At 40.0% G+C, this 19,426-nt stretch overlaps 1 protein-coding gene across 5 annotated transcripts in view; it reads right to left on the bottom strand.

Annotated features, from left to right (window-relative positions):
- Positions 1-19,426, bottom strand: part of ITPR1 (inositol 1,4,5-trisphosphate receptor type 1) — a 318,830-nt gene that overhangs the window by 113,450 nt on the left and 185,954 nt on the right. For 4 of the 5 annotated variants that reach the window (XM_055343239.1, XM_055343238.1, XM_055343242.1 and 1 more), the window contains 4 exons: positions 18,124-18,244; positions 15,448-15,632; positions 11,556-11,704; positions 10,511-10,622 (listed from right to left, as the gene is read on the bottom strand). In XM_055343239.1, coding sequence (XP_055199214.1) covers positions 10,511-10,622; positions 11,556-11,704; positions 15,448-15,632; positions 18,124-18,244 — 567 coding nt within the window. Of the gene's footprint in view, positions 1-5,399; positions 5,433-10,510; positions 10,623-11,555; positions 11,705-15,447; positions 15,633-18,123; positions 18,245-19,426 lie in introns of all 5 variants that reach the window. The other variant, XM_055343241.1, reaches the window with a different exon arrangement.

Below are 19,426 nucleotides of genomic sequence, written 5' to 3' on the forward strand. Positions count from 1 at the left end.
AAGCTGCAATTTTGAAAAACAGAAGCAAATTTATAATTAGCTACATTGTTCAAATAAGATAATAGCTACATAAATATATAATGCCAAAACCAGAACATAATGTTTGATAAGTGAATGAAGTGATTTTCTCAGGACATTTTTTATTATCAAATTAAATTGTTTTACATGAAGGGTCATCCTCAATGACCACACATTAAAGAGGGATGTTTTGAGAAAATGGTCATTTCTGATTTTTGACAAGTCTTGTTTTCCCTACCTAATCCCAGGATCAGTCACTATATTCAGGCGCTGATACCTCCAATCAAGGCAAAGTCTCCCAAACCAGCAAATGATGGAGAGTGGTTATTGAACTTAGAAACCCATGACTGTATTCTATTGCCTTTTCATATTTCTTCACTGATCTTATGTCTTCCCAGGGCTTTTAGATTAGATCAGCAAATCTAACCAGAGGAAAAAGATTTCAAATGACTATCTTTGAAATAGAAATTCAGGGGATCCCTGGGTGGCTCAACAGTTGAGTGTCTGCTTTTGGCCCAGGTAGTGATCCCAGGGTCCTGGGATCAAATTGCACATCAGGCTCCCTATGGGGGGTCTCCCTCTCCCTCCGCCTATGTGTCTGCTCTCTGTCTCTAATGAATAGATAAATTCTTTAAAAAAAAAAACAAAAAACAAAATGAATCTCAAGTCACTGAATCCCAAGCAGCCACAAATTAAGGCACCAAAACTATGGTATTTTAATAGTAGCCAGGTATGTGTTTGTAAGAAACTGACACACTTGTTTGTAATATCTAACATACCTAACATTTTATTGAAGGACGAATTTCTACTATAAACAAAGGAAATCATACCTTCTCATCTTAAAAAAAAAAAAAAAAAAAAAAAGCTCTGAGTCTTCCTAGAGTTACTATTTCCGGTGTATGTACAACAGCACCCACTCACATACCTACATACACTTCATGTATGCCTCCAACAGGCTAGCACAGACCACAGCCTTGTAAAAAAACCAAAAACAAACAAAAACACCTTTTGTCTTCTGCTGCCATCAACATAAATCATTCCATTAACCATGAGCTTCTAGAATTTTCCTTTGAAAGATGAAGTCTCCTTCCATGGACCATCCCCAGCAGAAGCTGAATACAGTTCAAGAAATGCAAATATGTTATAGCCCTCATATTCAGCACATCAAAGGGAACATATGAACTCCAGTACCCTTGAATCGGCCTCCAGTTCCTTTTCACCCACTCAAAACCTCAGAGGAGGGAAATCAACCAACCAGCCAACAGTGAACACACTTGCAAATATGTTTGCTGCGACCCGTCCTTCCTGAGCCTTTGCAAACCCACCTTAAGAGATGAGAAAGCTTTAAAGAAAATTGAGTTAAAATATGTGATCTAGCATTTCAAAACAATTTTAAACCTTCACGTCTGCTAATACAATGTCCTTTATTAACGGCATTTGTTTTTAGATCAAAGAAGTAAGAATTCAGTCCCAATGATGTAGTTTCACCTTTACAGAACAGGTTCATTGGAACTTAATAGCAAAATTCATTTTTAAAAAACACATTCTAACTTGACTAAACTATACAATTTCAGTCATTGTGTAGTAATCTCAGTATCAAAACACACACACACTTAACTCCCCCAAATCCTCCTGCAATAGCTTCTGTGCACTCTGAGTGGAGCTTGCTTGCTCTATGGTTGCTAGTGTCTAACAGTAAACAGCCCCGCTGCATTTATTGGCAATTACTGCTGAAGGTCACACATCAGCAGTGAGCCTAAATTCCAGGAAAAAAAGCAGCTCTTATGTAACTGCCGCCTGAATGTTGGCAGGTGCCCAACCCAGCAGTTCACAGCAATGTAAAAAAGTAGGACACCTCTAGCCTGGGTTGGATGTCATGAGAACGCCCCCTGAAGGTGAAATTTAATAATTTTTGAGTTTCTTTTCTCCGCCCCCCTCCCTGAATTTTACAAAATTCTCCATCAGTAGCATACTTTGCTTGCAGAAGCACCTCAAGGTGGGATAAATTGAGGGCTCACTTTAAGCAGGCTGCAGCCACCCTGAACAAGTGGGAATGCCACTCTAGCTTTTCTGTTGCAATGCAGGAAGGCCATGTTGCTGACACCAGAGGCTCTGGAGATTTCATGGTTCCAAGTGACAATGATTAAATGGGGATCATATCTCAGACATGAAGAAACGCAGCATGTCCCACTGAGCACATACTTTCTAAACATACCATTCCCTTCAACAGACACATACATGAAAATGAGGTGGATTACTGTTTTGCCTACCACCTCCACCTCAGGTTTGAGTATTGGATGGATTGAAATCATCTGTTCCGTGAGCACAGCACTTTACAGTTTAGAAAGGTGATTCACACGATTACCTGCTGGTGCTATCCACCTGGTGCTTGTTACCTGACTTTCCTGTTCGGGCAGAAGTTCCCAAACTATAGGTGTTCAACCCCCTGCACTTCTCCATTCTAGCAATTCTCATGATTGACAGCTGCCACTGAACATTAGTTTGTACTGCTGCCCATCTCCTCCACAAAACTGTGAATTTCAGAAGGGCGAATGCTATGTCTACTTGGAGGCACCACCATATTCATACCCCCTCACACCATGCCTGGAATGTAACAGGCACTCAAATATTAGTCATATATTGAATGTCTTTAGCATTAATTAGTATCTGTTTAAAGCCAGAAGTGAGCACATGGGAATCTTCTGGGGATGATGGAGACATCTCCTATCTTGATTTGTGTGTATACAGATATAGCAATTGATCAAGCTATAAACATTAAAAAAGAAAAAACCCTCCTCTTCCTGGTTTCAAATGAAATTTTGTCCTAGAAGACAACTAGGAGGGCTCCATACCATGACCTTTCCTTAGAGACTCCAAACTCTGTCCTCATTTCACCCTGATTTCTCAGAGCACTGACAAGAGACACGGAGGCGCTATGCTTTTTCACGAGTCTTTCACAATACATCTCCTTCCTTGAGATGCTCAAGTGGCCTCTATCATCAAAAGGCAGTGGTCCTCCCCCAATCAGGGTTTCACGGGATCACCATATATGCCTCACACTATTTCAGGGGTGATTCCCCACAATGTTTAGAATTGAACACTGGTTTGCAAGCTAGGTGTGAGGCTTTGCCTGTATCCTGAGCCAGCAAGAACTCTCATTAAACTTCTGCTGAAACCCAGCTGCGGACTGCAGGTTTCCACCAGCACACACTGACAAAAAGCTTGGTAGAGGAGAAAACACAGGAGCTGCTTAGTTTCTAGAACAGCCATTGATGAAAAAGGCCAATCAGCCATCTCTGTTTAGAGGACCAGATCCAACAGCCTGCGGGACTGGGGACATAGTGCTGGTGTCCCAGGGTTCTGACGGTTGCCAGGGGCAACAACGAAGAGGGGATCCGCAGTTGCTTCCTCAGGGAATTTTCAAAGAATCCAAGTGGCTGCCAGAACATTCTTCTTTTATAAACAGACAGTATTCTATTTCCTAGAGTATAATTATAAACACACCTGCTCCAACTGTGGAATCTTTCCATAAGCAAGCAATAAACTCCCAGCCAGGAGACCCAAGTTCTATCTTGAGCAAGCAAACACATCAACTGATTACTATGGCGCAAAACAGTATATTAATAACATTGCAGACTCCGATTAGTGAAGGTGTTCCTTTCCCGACTTCATTTGTACTTAAGCAAATAGAAACACAACTTCAGTATTTCAGAGGAAAAGTTCAAATCAGTGAGGTATTTACAACTCCTGGTAGAAATAAGAGTAATGAGGGCACTTGGGTGGCTCAGTCGGTTAAGCATCTGGCTTCGGCTCAGGTCATGATCCTGGGCTCCCTGCTCAGCAGGGAGTCTGCTTCTCCCTTTCCCTCTGCCTTTCCCCCTGCTTATGCATGCGCACACACACAATCTCTCTCTCTCATATAAATTATCATAAAAAAAGAAAGAAGAGTAATGAAAGGTGCCAACATACAAATTCAGCATCAGATATTTTTCTGGCACAGAAATAACCAGGAAGAGAAAGAACGAGACAGGAAATGGCAAAAATCACTGTAGTTAAAGCCATTAATTCAGTCTTTACTGTACAACCTTTTCTCACCTACTCATCCCAGAGGGCATGGCCTCCTCCCCATCCATGCCTGATTAATAAAAGGAAAAGTCTATGCTTACAGAGTTTACTGTGGCCGAACAGCAAGCACACCAAGTGAGGAGCTGAGCTGGCAGTGCATGCGCTAGCTTTAGTTTAGCCACTATCTGGCTGTGCAAGCTAAGTCCAGTCACTTAACCTCTCTGAGCTCCATACCTGAGAGAACTGAACCAAATTCAGTTCTATGTCTGTGATTCAAACTCTCACGAGGTATACCTGACCCATCTCTTAATGCTTTTGAGATGATGGTGGTAGATATTAGACTAGACAACATATTCTGATAGCTCTATCCCACCCAAAGTAAGGTATTATTTGGTCTATCAAAAGAAGTAATAGTTATTTGAAGAGGAAAAGCAGGAAAGAGACTTTTTAAAGTCTAATAAAAATTTTTTTCAGGATGCTCAATTTGCCAAGCAATTAAATTCCCTCATTTATATACTTTAATTGTATTACATGTATTGCAAAGTAAGTATATGGCAGGAAATGCTGAAAATTATTCACCAAACAAAAAAATATTTCAGAGGCCCCCAAATCCCAAATAAAAGGACCAGTCATTGATCCCCAGGATAACTGTGGATAAGTAAAACTAATTTGAATACATAAGCACAGACTATCAGATGACATTTCAATTTCCTGATCTCTAGATCATTTTCTCAGATGAAAAGCCACAGATATAGTATACTCCTAATCCCATTGTAGGCCTGCAGCTAGACAGTCTCAACGAGCACTTTGGAATACACAGTGCACTTTGATAATGTTTTATATCATCCCTCACACTCAATACCTTCCAACACGTGGACCAAGAGAACAGTGTTTTTTTGTTTTTGTTTTTTTACCAATTTCAAATTATATCAATGTAGTTATTTCTTTTTGCATTGATGCTTTGCATGCACATAGAAAAGCTCTTTATAAATATCAACACTGAGTTTCGGAGATAGGTTAATGACCAGCATCAACCACAATTTCAGTTGAGATTCTAAACAGTGAATGATTGAAATCTTATCACAGTTTAGAAAATCTTTATCTAGAGGCAGACGGGATCTCCAAGGACAAATGGCAAACAAACTCATGGGAAATGCTAACATAGACACAAAGGACTCAGCTCATGCCCAGAAGGCACACTACACAAAGTCAGATACTGGACACTGCAGAGACTAGGGGACAGATCACAGTGTTCACTGGAAGGGTATCATGGAAACATCACCATGAGACATTTAAAAATAAAATGAAATTAGGACCTCAGCATTATCCAATTCATCAATGGAAATGAGCTGGAAAAGAGAAAAAGGGGAGAAAAAGAAGGAAATGTTAGGAAATACCAGCAAGCGAAGTGTTAGAAATTTCGTCTGAGCACGGAGTCTCCCAAGTTGGAGCATTGTTAGACGGGGAGCACTTGAAGAGGTGCAGGGATTTGGAGTACCACCCACTACAGCTCACGGTGACATCTGCTCTGCACCACACCACTCAGGATGAGGGCAGGATGCTGTCAGGCTATGTACATGGCAGGTATCAAACCTCGAAGGTCACTTATCAAGAGTTCAGAGGGCAAATTACCCAGTCAAGAACCATGGTCTTTTGGAAGAGGGTGGAGAGAGGGGAGCCAAAGACTACAGTTGGATCAACATAGCTTAGGAGAAAATTCTATTTTGATTCATTTTACCATTCAATGGGGATCTGGAGTCCAAACTGCGATTGGGTTAAATGAGAACAAGGTTCAATTTCAGTAAATAGTATGACCAACATATCCTAAGACCAAAAGCTCCAATCCTGGTACTAGTGGTGATTAAAAAAACACATTTTCCCCCAAAGATGATTACAGCCAACTCAAGTGATATTAGTAACGAGTAAACGATTACCATCAAGTTTAAGAAAAAGAAAAAAACTAGAGCATTAATCACAACTGTGCTTGTTTAAAAGGGAAGAGATGATCCTCAAATTATTTTTATTATGCTTTGTTAATAGTATATTTGCAAATTTAAGTTCCTTATTAGAAATCTTGGTAGCTGGAAATGCTAATACTTTATTCACATAGAGAAAAGAAGCATTGGTAATTAACAGGTACTGCCAATTTGTATGAAAAGAAACGCCTGACATTACTTGAGGTAAAAACTCTGTACAACTATTTAGAAGAGAAAATAGATTTTAAATAAATTCTGAGATATTCTTTTATATTAATTGTCTTCTGAATTTCTTTCCAAAGCTCTTTCACTAATAAAAAACCTATAGTAGACCACAGAGAAGACAACATATAACTATGCTCTCTTTTCAAGCTGGGTCTAAGGGCTTTTGATATTCTTTGAGTTATAGAGAGATTCATTACATTTTAGAGATGGTTAGCTATGGGAATTTTTAAATTTTTTTTAAATAAAGACATGGTCTAATTTGTGGATTAAAAGCAGAGTTTAGTAGGCATTGCACACAAAGAGTAGTGGCAAAGTCCTGATATAATTTTAAAGTTTATTAACTTTGAATACAAAGGATAGCAAGACATTGTAAGCCTCATACAAAACCGTATTTCACGGTTATTTTGGTGATCATTTTTAATATTTATATTTACCACTCTATGAGACAATATTCATTGTTGGTCCTCTGCATTTTAGAAACATTATATATATATATATATATTTTTTTTTAATTCCTAAATGATCATGATGAAATTTTTGTGACAATCTTCTTCTAGCAGCCCTGAGCTTGGCATCATATGTGATAGTTCTTGGACAGGCACTTCTCAGAGAGTTGACCAAGGCAAGAGGACAGATTGCTGGCTACTTACTGACTTGATGCTTTCTTTTGGGACCTGACCAAAACCACAGGTCGTGGATGACCCTGGGACAATCACAATTTGTAAAGCCAGTTTGCCATTAAGTGGAGACTATTTTCAATTAGGTAAGACACCACAACTGAGCTGAAGATGAGATGTTTAAATTTTGCTATGTGCAGTGCTGTCAGGGCCACTGCCCCATGTCATTACATAATGAAGTAACAATCAAAACTTTAATATTAAAATTGTGGGTGGACTTCAAAACATTCAAATGGTGTCAATCACCAGTGACAGAATGGAGAAGAGCAAGGACTTTGAAGTGAGGGTGTTCCAGTTTGAATTCCTGGCTCCCCCATTATTAGCTGTGTGACCTTAGGCAAGTTTCTCAACCTCTCTGAGCCTAAGTTTTTTCCTCCATGTATAAAATAGTCAGTAACAATATTGCTATCTCTGAGGCTGACCTGATGTAAGGTAAGACGTATATTTAGTATAGCAGCTGGCACCTAACGAGAAGTCAAAGAATGTACTTTAAGACACCATTGGGGTATGCACAGCATTTAAAAAACCTCAGTCAGTCTTACAGTGATTCTGCTATGCTTTAGTCTATCTGGTAGTATGAGTGGTAGTACTCAATGGTTTTTTTTTTTCTTTCCAGACAAGTAGATCCATACAAGCACACCAACGTTTCAACATTTTTAAACAGGATAACAAAGAATGATCTCTGCTTTCATTTTCATCTGTGACTTGGACAATCCAAAATATTAAATGAAAATATGAATAAAGACATCTATGTCTCATCATTTTTGAGGATTATGGCTTAGAAGACAAGAAAACTTGGCCCACAGATAGGGTGAACACCACCTGTGGGATGGGAGGAAAGGGTGGTGCACTGGCGTTCAGGACCCTGGCTTTCTTGATCCTGTCATACACTTGCCATGTAACCTTGGGAAGTCACTTCAGCTCTCTGCCATGGCCTCATGTATGGAGAGAGGGCTGGACAAAAGGATGCCAGACCAGACTATGGCCATGAAGACTCAGGACCAGGCAGAGAGGCAGAACAATTCTGGACATCCCAGGAGGGTGTTAGTCATGGGACAAATTCTACTTAAAAGACAACTAATAGGAAAATTGGGCCAGGAAGACGGAAATGACCTCACACTTGCCCTTGTGCCCTGAGCATCCAGTCCAAAGAACACCTCATTTATTTTATCAACTAAAGCCAACTGGTTTGCCTGAGAAAGGTTAGTTCTTTGGCTCTGGGTTCCTTCCACTCTTGAAAGAGCTGGCCTGCCCCATACGTCATGCATCTTTAGTCAAACAGGGACAGCCAGCAAAGCATCAAAACCATTTTCAAAAAGCTTTACTAAAACAGGACGAATTTAATACCCACTACCGGAGCGGAAGAAATGGAAATGGTTTAATGCAACACCCCCCCACCCCCCACCAACTCTTTTAAATTCAATGTGAATAGCTAAGTAGCATTTTCCCACAAAGTGTGGAGCCAGAAGCATTCTAAGTATGTGCTATAGGTACTAAAGATGTTGACTAACATGAGTTTCTGGAAAGTCTTCCTTGGTTGCATGGCATTTCCCACATCTGCCTATGGTATTTTCATATTCAAGAAGGGATAGGAGAGCCCCAACCAGACTGGAAAGACATGACATCTTTCCTTTAAGACTCTCTCTGCTTGGGTGTGGCTAATTTCTTCACCAGCTGAAAAAAAGAATGTGAGCCAGGGACTAAGAACCTCTTCTAAACACTGACAATTTACTCTTTTATAGTGACTTCCACCTACTGCCCTCTTAAAGTCCCAGGCTCTATCATTTTTCATAAGCTTTATAACTTAATTTTACAACATCTCAGACCCAGTATCTCCCATGGTCTGTGACGATGTTCTCCCAGTTAGCACCAGCAGACACGGAACGTGAGCGGGGAAGCATACCTTCCCTGTGTCCCAAAGACTCTGAGGTACTTAATTGCCAAGCAACAGACTCGACTCCTAGCTTTTCTAATTTCCATGATATATAAAAAAAAAAAAACAAGAGAAATGGAAGTATAATCACAACTTGTAACATTTGTGGGAGTAGAGACCAAATTTACTATAAAAATCTCAGTCACAGAAATGAACAGATATTCTAAAGAAGAGAAAACTGGTCTCCACATTTTAAAATCAAGTTTTAAGCCCCCAAAGCTACAAATATACTCATAGCTAGTTATGGCCCTTTTGGTAGATTGTACCTTATCATGAAGAGTGAATTTCTGTAACTAGAATTATATTTTAAAAATGTTTCTTAAAACTCACTTTAAGAAAAATAAAGATCTGAAATAAATGCTAATTGTTGTCTGGTACTCTCTGCTATTAACCTTTGCCCATTCCTTTTGTTTCAGTGTAAGACCTACAATAGGCGTCTCTACAAGTGTTTGTATGAACATGACGTCTCATCATTTCTCGTTTTTACAAGGGGTCCTTCACTTGTATCATTTATATTTATAAACTCTTTTCTAGCAGGTTTCTGCCATAAAGTTGCCACCAAGCTACAGATACTTATTTCCTAATTAGTTCACATTCATTCACCTTTTAATTTATGTATTTTTAAAATTTATAGTGATATTTCAAAGCCTTGTGATTTGGGGATGGTGAAGGAATTTATACTGCAAAGGGCTTGTGTACTTGCTGTTTTATTTTTCATATTTTCACATGTGAAACTGTTCTAATATTTACACAGAATATTGCTTACATCAGAAATCAAGATCCCTACAAACTGCTATACTTGGAATAACCTGGTTGCCACCACCCACTATGACAAAGGCGGCTGTGATTTAATTATCGAGGTTTCTTACAAGGATGAATCAGTGACTTACTGGGTATTTTGACAAATCAATGACATCAGTGGATTTACCTACTCAGAAAATGCTGCTCAAGTGGCTAGGAAACTAATGGTGAACATATTACCTTCAAATGAAAACTGGCGGAATTTTGATATCAGGCCTCAAATTTTTTTTAAGGGAGGTGGGTAGAAAGGAGGGGCAATGAGATTGTTTTTATCCCACTTGGACCAAAATCAAAAGTGTGAGGAATGGTCTCTGCCATCTTCGCTCACTGCCTATGCCAAGAAGCAGCATGTCCCAGGGATTGCCCATTTCCCAGTCTGAGCTAGAAATGGTGATGTGTTTGCCTGTCCTAATTCCAGTTAGAACTGGAGGGAGTTTCTTAGTACACTGGAAGGATTGTGCAGCATCTCACCAGAAAGAAAACCCACAGGTATGCTTAGCTGGAACCCAAAACTCAGGAATGCAAACCTTGATACACAAGAGGCATTTGCATTTCCACTGGGAATTTAGATGAAAAATCTTATTACTATTTCCCTGACATTAAATTACGTGGCAAGCAGCCTATAAGACAAATAAATATATACGACTTTTAAAAGAGAAGGCATATGATTTAGCTACCTTTCATGACAGGATAATTAGCTTTAAAAAATAAGTCCCTTCGGGTCAATGTGCCTGAATACAGTGGATTTCTAACCCACCATCCCACTTCAATTTAATAGCGAAACCTTGTTTTGACAAGAAAATAAAGTTCAGTACCTTTTCTCCATAGCCTCTATCTTTGGTCATCATTTCTCGGAGAGTCTGTAGGACCTTAATGCAGAGTTTCTCCTCATTCTCCTCTAGCAGCTGTTTAGTATGCTTTATTAACCTGAATGGGGGGGGGGGGGGAACCATGCATTAGGTCCCTGAAATGATCTTTAAATTAAACAAACACACACTTCACAAGCAACTTATTGTAAGTAGTCAGTTAATGAACAAGTATTTATCAAGGACTCCCAGGTTAGACATGCTTCGGTGCATTCACTTGTAGGGATAGCAGCCAGTTAGGGGCTCAATGGCGTCTAAACAGCGACACCCACTGGTCAGTAACAGCAAAAGGGCTCACGGGCAGGACTCTACTACACAGGAGGGAGAGACATTGTAGGGAGAGGAGATGAAGGACAGAGGTCCATTCAAGCCTGTGAGTTTATGGGGTGTGGCTTTTTATCCACTAAGGAGTGCTGATAATATCACTAAAATACGCCACCAGTATAAAAAACCCCATGAGAATGATCGTTAAGGAGAATAAACACTGTTCCTTCCTCCATAGTCTTTCTTGTCCTTTGAGGGGACCAGAAAAGTGTGAAATTCAGAGGCAGAGTCCATTCTCAAGTTAAACAACCAACCAATCAGAGATTTCTGGTCATGGAACCAGTTGTTTCTTTTAGATCATGCCCCAAGGCATAAACTAAGAAACCACAAAGATGTTAGGAAAAGACTGTGGGGTCTTGGTAGGTCTAAGCTTTTTGAGGGTAGAAGGGTCATGACTTCTCTTCATCTGTATTGAAGCCCACAGCAGGCACTCTGTCAGTTATTGTGGCACAGAAGATGATCGGTTATGCAGTTAAAAGGAGAAATTCTCACCAAAACAAGTTTAAGTACGTCCAAACCCACAAACTTAATTTAGAAGGTCAGAACAGGACTCTAACACATGACCTTGTACTCATCAAAGTCAAAAACCAGGCGGGCGTCTGCCTCTTCATGAACAAGTGCTTTGTCTGGTCAGCTTTGTCTGACCACCCCAGAGCGGGAGGCTGCTTACTTGCAAATGAAGCCACCACTTTCGCACTTTCTTCTGGCATCTGTGTTCTCTGGGAAAAGCAGCTCAGGTCTGTGGAGCACATCCACGAGCACAGATAACTCTGCCTGGACCAGGGGCCTTAGACGGTCCTCCAGGGCTGAGACGATGTCCTGGAACAGAAGTACAGCTTTGGTGATCAGTTCAGGCCGAGGCTCACTACAGGAGGGTGAGAACATTCATTTCTGACCTCAAAAATGACCACAAGCTAGGCAAGATTAGATTACCCTATTAGTACTGTCTGGTAAATTTCTCAAATTATTAAACATTGCCCCGGGGGTATCTAAAGCCCTAGTTCCTGAGGCAGAGAACAAGGTAAAAACAGCCCCACCAGCCCTTCTATTGAGATGATCCTTATGCCACTCAAGGAATCATTCCACAAACTTCAAAATATGATGCAAAAAGTACATTCAACAACATGGAAAAATGTCTACAATGTGAGAGTGAAAAAAATGGTTAAACAATACCACGGATTATATGATCCAATTTTTTAGAAACAACATTACTATCTAAAGGATATATACCAAATATTATCAAAACATTACTACTGTTTTTTTCTGGGTAGTGGGATTGCAGATGATTCTAAATTTCTTTCATAAATGGGTACTTGTGAGTACTAGCAAATTATTTCCAATGAGCACGAATTACTCATATAATAAAAAGTCATACAAAAATGAGCACACAAATGAATGAACATGCTGTATCAACATGCTAAATACATGTACCCTGATAGCATGATGGTCTTCAAATGCAAAACACATAGCTGTAGGAGAGGAAAACAGAGAGAAGTTGAAAGAGCAGCAAAACCAACACGACAAACACCATATAAAGGCAAATGGCAGAAAACAGATGAGAAATTATCTTCAAAAGATGCTAAAGTCTGCTGGATGGCTTGGTAGCTCAGAACCTAACTAGAAGCATGCTGGCTAAGACAGGGGCTGAACACAGCATGTTGGATGATATAGGCAGGCCTAGTTAACCAAGGAGATTAGCATGGGAAAGGCCACTTAAATTGCATTCAGCTCAACAGGAGATCCAAATTTCACAGGGAATGTTCAAAGAAGAACTGATTTATCTTTTACCCCAAAACTGAAACGAAAACATGTGAATATTATTTTCTTATATTTAACAAAATTTATAATCACTCAATAATATTTAGGATACATAAAGAATGCATAAATCAATCAAATTCTTTGGCAGGGGGAAATTTTCCCATTAAGAGCATACTGTAATACCCCTTAATTCATATTGACGTTCACAAAACAGTCAAAAAGAGGGTCATTTTTGCAAAATTCTCTCACTTTCCCCTTTGAGAGTACATAAAGCTCTCTATGGCATTTGCAAGGGATTGAAGCAGTTCTGCAACATCAGATTCATCAAATCCTGCATCTTTTGCGAGGTTTGAACTTTACATTGCAATAGACTTGCATTGTATTGTCAAATGTTTAACATTCAGCAATCGAGGAGAGACCAACAGATAAGAATGGTGAAGCAATGGGTAGGGAAATATGCTGGTGTTAAGTGAGGGGGATGTATCAATGGGGATTAATTATATAAGCAGTCAGTCTGCAAGTGAATGTTCCTACATTATGATAACTTCTGCTGTCCTAGGCAATCTTGTAACTACAGAGACTCAGACAATAAATCATTAGATAAGGAGGATCCTTTGAGCCACTAGACAGGTGTTCATAACAAGCATTAGCTAGGTTACATATTTTATTCCCCAAGAATATATAATAAATCCAAGAAGAGCACAAGAAACTGGTGTGTTTGGTTGCAGGTAATTCATTTAGTTTGAACAGGCAAAAATATTGTGCAAAGTTATGAATCTACAATATGCCTCCCCTTTAAAAATATAGTAGTCAGGAAGCACTGTATTTGTAACCAAATTATCTCTAAGACTGGTCTGTCACAGTAAGGATGAAAATATTTCCCTCACCTAAGAACTCCTTCCTACTTTCGCAGCTCTATGGGCTCCAGCCACACTAACCTTCCTTTGGTCTTTGAATGTGTCATATTCTGTCCCATATGATGTTCTTTTCACCTGCTGTTTTCTTCCCTTCTATTCCTTTCCTTAAGAAAGTCCTACATTCCTCTGATCTTGGTTCCAATGTCACTCCTCAGTAAAGCCTTCTTGGATCACCATCCCAGCTCTGGGCACAATTGGGTTCCTCAGCAGCCTTCCATAGCACTTCTCACTTCTCTGCAGCATTGTCTCTCTTGTCATTTTACTTGTATCCATGTGATTAGCTGACTAATGTCTGTCTTCCAAAACTCGAGAAGCTATGAAGGCAAAGATCATTTGTGGCTTTGCTCACCACTGTTACCCTAGTGCCTAGATTGAGTGGGGCCGATGAATGCATCTCTAGGCAGGTTATGTAACCTCATGAAGATTCATTTATCTAATGATAACTATTACAGTCATAACAGCAATGACAGTAATAGTAATAATCATAATAGCAGTCATTGATCAGGTGTTCACTACACACCAGCTCTATTCTATGCCACATATATGTAACCTATGTTCCAAAGATGCCCACTGCAATATATCTTCTCTTGCATGTTCTTCTTACACTGTATCACTGACACTCTTCCCATCAAATGGTGGTCTATATGACCCTTCCCTTGAACCTCGGTGGACACTTGTGACTGCCTTGACCAACAGAATTTGACACAAGTAATGCTATATGACTTCTGAAACCATGTCATAAAGGCATTATAGCTTCCACTGTCTGTCTGCCTCTCTCACTCTCTCTCAGTGCTGGTCTTGGGACCTGGCACCACGCTGCAAGTAAGCACCAACCTCACGTGGGGACACTACATGTAGATGCTTCCATTGACAACTCCAGTGAGGGTTCCAATATCAACTACCCAACATATGCAAGATTTTAAGATGAGTCCAACTGCAGCTGCCATCTTACTGAAACTACTACATTCAAGACCTTGGGTAAGAAACACTTTACTGAGGCCAGCCAATCTCTAGAACAGTAGAAAAGCATGAAATAATGGCTGTTGTGATTTGTTAGGCAGGCACTGAGAACCAGCCTTGTAATCCTCATATCAACCCCCTGAGGGAGGTGTTACTATTATCCTACCTTACAAATGGGGAAACTAAAGCACAGAGAAATAAAGTAACCTTCCCAAGGACACATCATTTCTAAGCAATGGAGTCGGGGTTTGACCTTAGGCACTGGCCTGAGATTATGCCCTTAACCGCTGCAGCAGGCTCAACTTTAGTGTGAGAATCTCCAACTGTGGCCCAAGTTGTGAGAGAATACCTTGAAAGCTTGTTAAAGAAAGGTGTCAATGTTAAGATGTATGTTTAAGTGTTTCACATACACCTAATACTCACTACTCTCCCCTTAACAAAGGGACAGATATCTTCATAGGTGTTAAGAAAAAAGTACAATCCAGGTAGAAGTTAGTAATACTTTATATTTTCAGTTGAAAAAAAAAAAAAAAGCTTTTTTCTTAGGCATTATTATACTTATCTGATTCAAGAGGCTAAATATTCCAGGGTGATAAAAATAATGAAGCTCTCGTGCCCTTATTTTAAGTATCCTTTTGTAATACTTAAATATTCCTTCCTGATAAGGGCAGAGTCCCCATTCTACATAAAGAAATCTGTAAATCTATGAATAACCTTTAAAAACCATGACTTTGTTAGGAGCTTTTCTCTTCCCAAGTAGCTTTACATTTCTTGGTCCTACATGTATTACTGTACTTGACTATCCTCTCATATGCTGACATCTCTCTATGGCCAAACTTGGGTTTCTCTCTGGCTCATGGATGCACTGCTGTGTGGGAACCACATTAGGCCAGGCTCAGGTTCACTCCTCTCTGGGCCAGGCATTACCTGCAATCTCTCAATGATATTCCGGTAGTCTCTAGAAGCCGCCAGAACAGAGTCTCTGCGAGCCGCATTGCGGGCAGTCAGCCGCCAGTTCATGGCAGTTTTCTGTACAATGTTGTGGGACTTCAGAAAGAGGTTGTTGACTTGGCTGTCGAGGTCCACAGGAATAGCAATGGCCCGGCTCTTGGCTACACAGAACAAAGAAGACTCATGAGCCTCCAGCTTGCATGGGCGAAGCCCCAAAGACAGACTTAACTACCCATTACCACTCAGGTAGATTTTTCCATGCCCAAAACATGTCACTTGCATGGCACTGAGTGTGAACACTGAGGAGCTCAACTTTGGTCAGGGATTTTCGATGTGAATTCGGTGGGGCGGGGGGAGGCAGTAGCTTAGAGATATGTTAACATATTCTAAGGTCAAAGTTTAGGCAAGTCAGTTAAACTTCAATGGTTTCTTCAGTGATTGACATCCTAAGGTATCTTATGTGTTCATACATTTTAAGAATTATCAAGATGGGGATTCATTTGGCTAACAAACTATTTTTTCCAAAAAGTCTTAGTGATATTCTACACAACAATCTACAAAATGCCAATTCAAGCCAAGCATAATACAAATGATAACATTTATAATAACATAAGCTATCCTTCCTATTTAGGCTCTCTTCTTTCCCCTCTTAAGCTCCAGTATAATCATGAGAAAAGTAACAATCAAGCCCACAGGGGGGATATTCTACAAGACAGCTGACCAGCATTCTTGAAGACTGTTAATGCCATAAAAAAAACAAGTAAAGTCTGAGGCACTGTTGCAAACCAGAGGTGACTGGGGAACCATCACAACTAAATTCAACATGGGAGCCTAGACTAAATCTTGGAACAGGTAAGGGAAAAAAAAGTGGTGCCCAGTCTGGAGTTTAGTTTATAGCATTGGGCCAACATCTGTTTTGTAGTTTTGACCAAAACATCCTGGTGATGTAAGATGTTGACAGTAGAGGAGACTGGATGAAGAATATATGAGAACTCTGTGTGTTATCTTGGCAACTTTCCTATAAGTCTAAAATTATTCCAAAATAAAAAGTTTAATTAAAAAAGGTAAATAAGACCAACAATCCTTTTTCCCATGTGGAAAATCCAACAACCTCCAAAAAAACAAGACAACGATTTCCTGTCTTCAATGCTTTGTGAGACCAGAAGCAAGGAAGGTGCTATATTACCTGAATCTAATTGTAAAAATGACACCAGCACCCTGGAAGAAGCAATCTGAGAAGCAATTGTTTAAATCCCCCCCCCCCCCAAAAAAAAAAAACAAAAAACAAAAAACTACACAGTTTGAGGAAAGGAACCATCAGCCAGCCAACAAATTTCTGACACTTTAATAAAGCAGGTGAGAAATCTGGGGAAACGATACAAAAAACATAAAAATAAAAACCAGGATGCATAGCATATAGTTAGCTAGCAACTATGTGCCTTGGATAATCTTTTTGAAGGTAAACCATGAAAACAGTAAACTTTGGTGTGATTTTAGACAGGAGGAGGTATCCCTCAAGGAATACAGGTCTGAATTCCTGCGGTGCTGTGCTGTTTTCATGCTTTGCCACTTCACAGACATCACCTCCCTTCATCTTTTCTCAGTGCCAAGACAATTAAAACATTGCATCTTCCTAATGAGCATTGGGCTGGTCAACTCGGCAACCTGCCCAAACTTTACGCAACAACTTCATGATGTATGATCCTGTATGGGCAGAGGAGTGAGTTTTGGTGATACTTTCTCAGAGCCCTGGTTCTGAGATATCACGTTATGAACCTATAATGTACACACTTTCAAAAGCCTCATCTCTTATTGTGACGTAGTGCTGTGTAAGTAATAAAAAGACACCAATACCTACCAGACAAGACTCAGGGAAATCAGGATGGGATGACTGAAATCAGGCAGGAAACCCTAATAAACACTATCTGTATTTGCTGGACAGCTACTAAACAGTGCTAAGAACCCTCCTGCTTCTTCTGCTGCCTGTCTGCAGGATCTAAATAGCTACTGTGGGGAGATAACTTTTCTTAAATTTAGGCGGGAAGATGATTCCTTTGCTTAACATTTATGAAGGGGAGCAGGACTAAGGAATAGAGTCTGATTAAGTCAGGGTGAAGGGAGCAGTAATTTTCATGACTTCCTTTCAAAGCTGCCAGAAAAATGACGAGGGAGGGGTGGGGAGGAAGGAAGGGAGCACCATTTATCATCGAGAGGCAAAAGGGATCAGTGTACCATTTCTGAGAAAGGATGTTCCTTGGGATCTGACGTGTACTTTGCAGGAAGTTTCCATAGGGTCAAATACATTTACTAGAGTAAACTAGTTTCTTGAATGAGAGACTTTTCAGAGCCTTGAATTAGCTCGTGTGTACTGTGACTTGCCAAGAGTTGCCTAACATTGAACCATGCATAGATTCTTATTTTTCAAAGCCTAGCTTTTTTTGGAACTTTCTGGCTCTTAACTTTGGGAGATGCTGGCTTGGTAGATAAAAGCAAGGGTTAAGCAATCAAGAAGACCTCAGTGCTAGTTCTGCCTCTGCAACTTTCTGAGAGCAGGGCTTTAGAAGAGCTAGAATAAGTGCTAAAGAAACAGCAGCCTTTATTACTATTAGGCAATTCATTTTCATTGCACTCAATCCAAACTGCACATCTTACCCACATCAGAGAGCACCCGAATACAGCTCTCCACAGAGGCTTTTTGGCTTGGCATTAACCAGTTGCAGTGGTAAACTCGGAACACACCTTGCAGCAGTTGCACAAAAACAGGCTGGCGAGTCTGCAAGGAAGAGAGGCCAAGAGACAGGTGGTATGACTTTCCCGCAGATCACTGATACGCTGATCAGAAACAGACATTGCACTGAACCGTGCGTTAATGGTAAGACTCTTTGCAAGAGTGAGAAGGGGTGACCAGTTATGAGCAGGATTCCAGAAGTTGCCTAGCCCAAGGAGGAAAAAATCAGAAGCATTTTAAGGTCATCTACAAACTTGACACCATCCAAGTCTGACCAGAAGAACAAACAGTGGAATCAATGTCTGAAAATGGGTATTCTTATCCAGTTACCAACTGGCTATAGGACTTGAGGCAAATTATCTCAGGTCCCTGAGCTTTAACTTCACCCAATACATTGAATTGAGGCAGATTAACCCAAAGTTCTTTCCAGACACTATTTCCTATAAGTAGAACCTGTGTTTTTAATCAGCAAAAAACAAACTGATAAGTGGATCTCACCGAGAATGCTTACTTATTTCTAGCAATGTCTCCAATGATATTAAACAGAAGATAGTTCTGATGGTTATTCTAAGTATTCATTTACTAATAAGTTAACTCTATAGTAGGATCTATCTCTATGACAGTATAAACCTATACTCTTTTTAAAATGAAAGAACAATGTTTACTTAATCAGTTTGACAGTGATTTCTGAATGCATTTCAAAGTTATTATGGTCTTTATTCGAAGCTACCTGGGTCAGGGTAGCTTTGGACCTGGAAGGCAAGCATTATTGTGTACAGTGAGTCACTCCACTGGTTTTTAATCTGGGGAAGAGGACTTGTGTAGTCCCTCCAAAAAACAGCAAATATAGCAAAGAGAAAAAGCACTGAAAAACTTAGGTTTCTGAGACGGAAAAAAAACAACAGAAAGTGCTGGGCAGGGGGAGGAATTCTATTAGATAAAAATACAGCAGGTTAATAAAAATTCAGAACCTGTTCTATGAACAATGTTCAGAAACTTACACATAATAAGTGCTACATTCTTCAAGCAAAAAGTTCATTTAGGACCTCAACTAACAACCCTGTGGCACACGGAATTGCCTTATGCTATAAATAAAAACTGGAGCCCCAGAAACGGTAAAAGAAAGTATACAAAAGAACTAATAAGTGGTGGCAGAGCAGTGAGTTGGCTTCTTTGTGCTCCTTCTACTAAGTTCACCTGCAAACCAGAATCTCATTTTTTTTTAGG

This window comes from Nyctereutes procyonoides, unplaced genomic scaffold, assembly GCF_905146905.1.
Source record: "Nyctereutes procyonoides isolate TBG_1078 unplaced genomic scaffold, NYPRO_anot_genome, whole genome shotgun sequence".
NCBI classification, from domain to species: domain Eukaryota; kingdom Metazoa; phylum Chordata; class Mammalia; order Carnivora; family Canidae; genus Nyctereutes; species Nyctereutes procyonoides.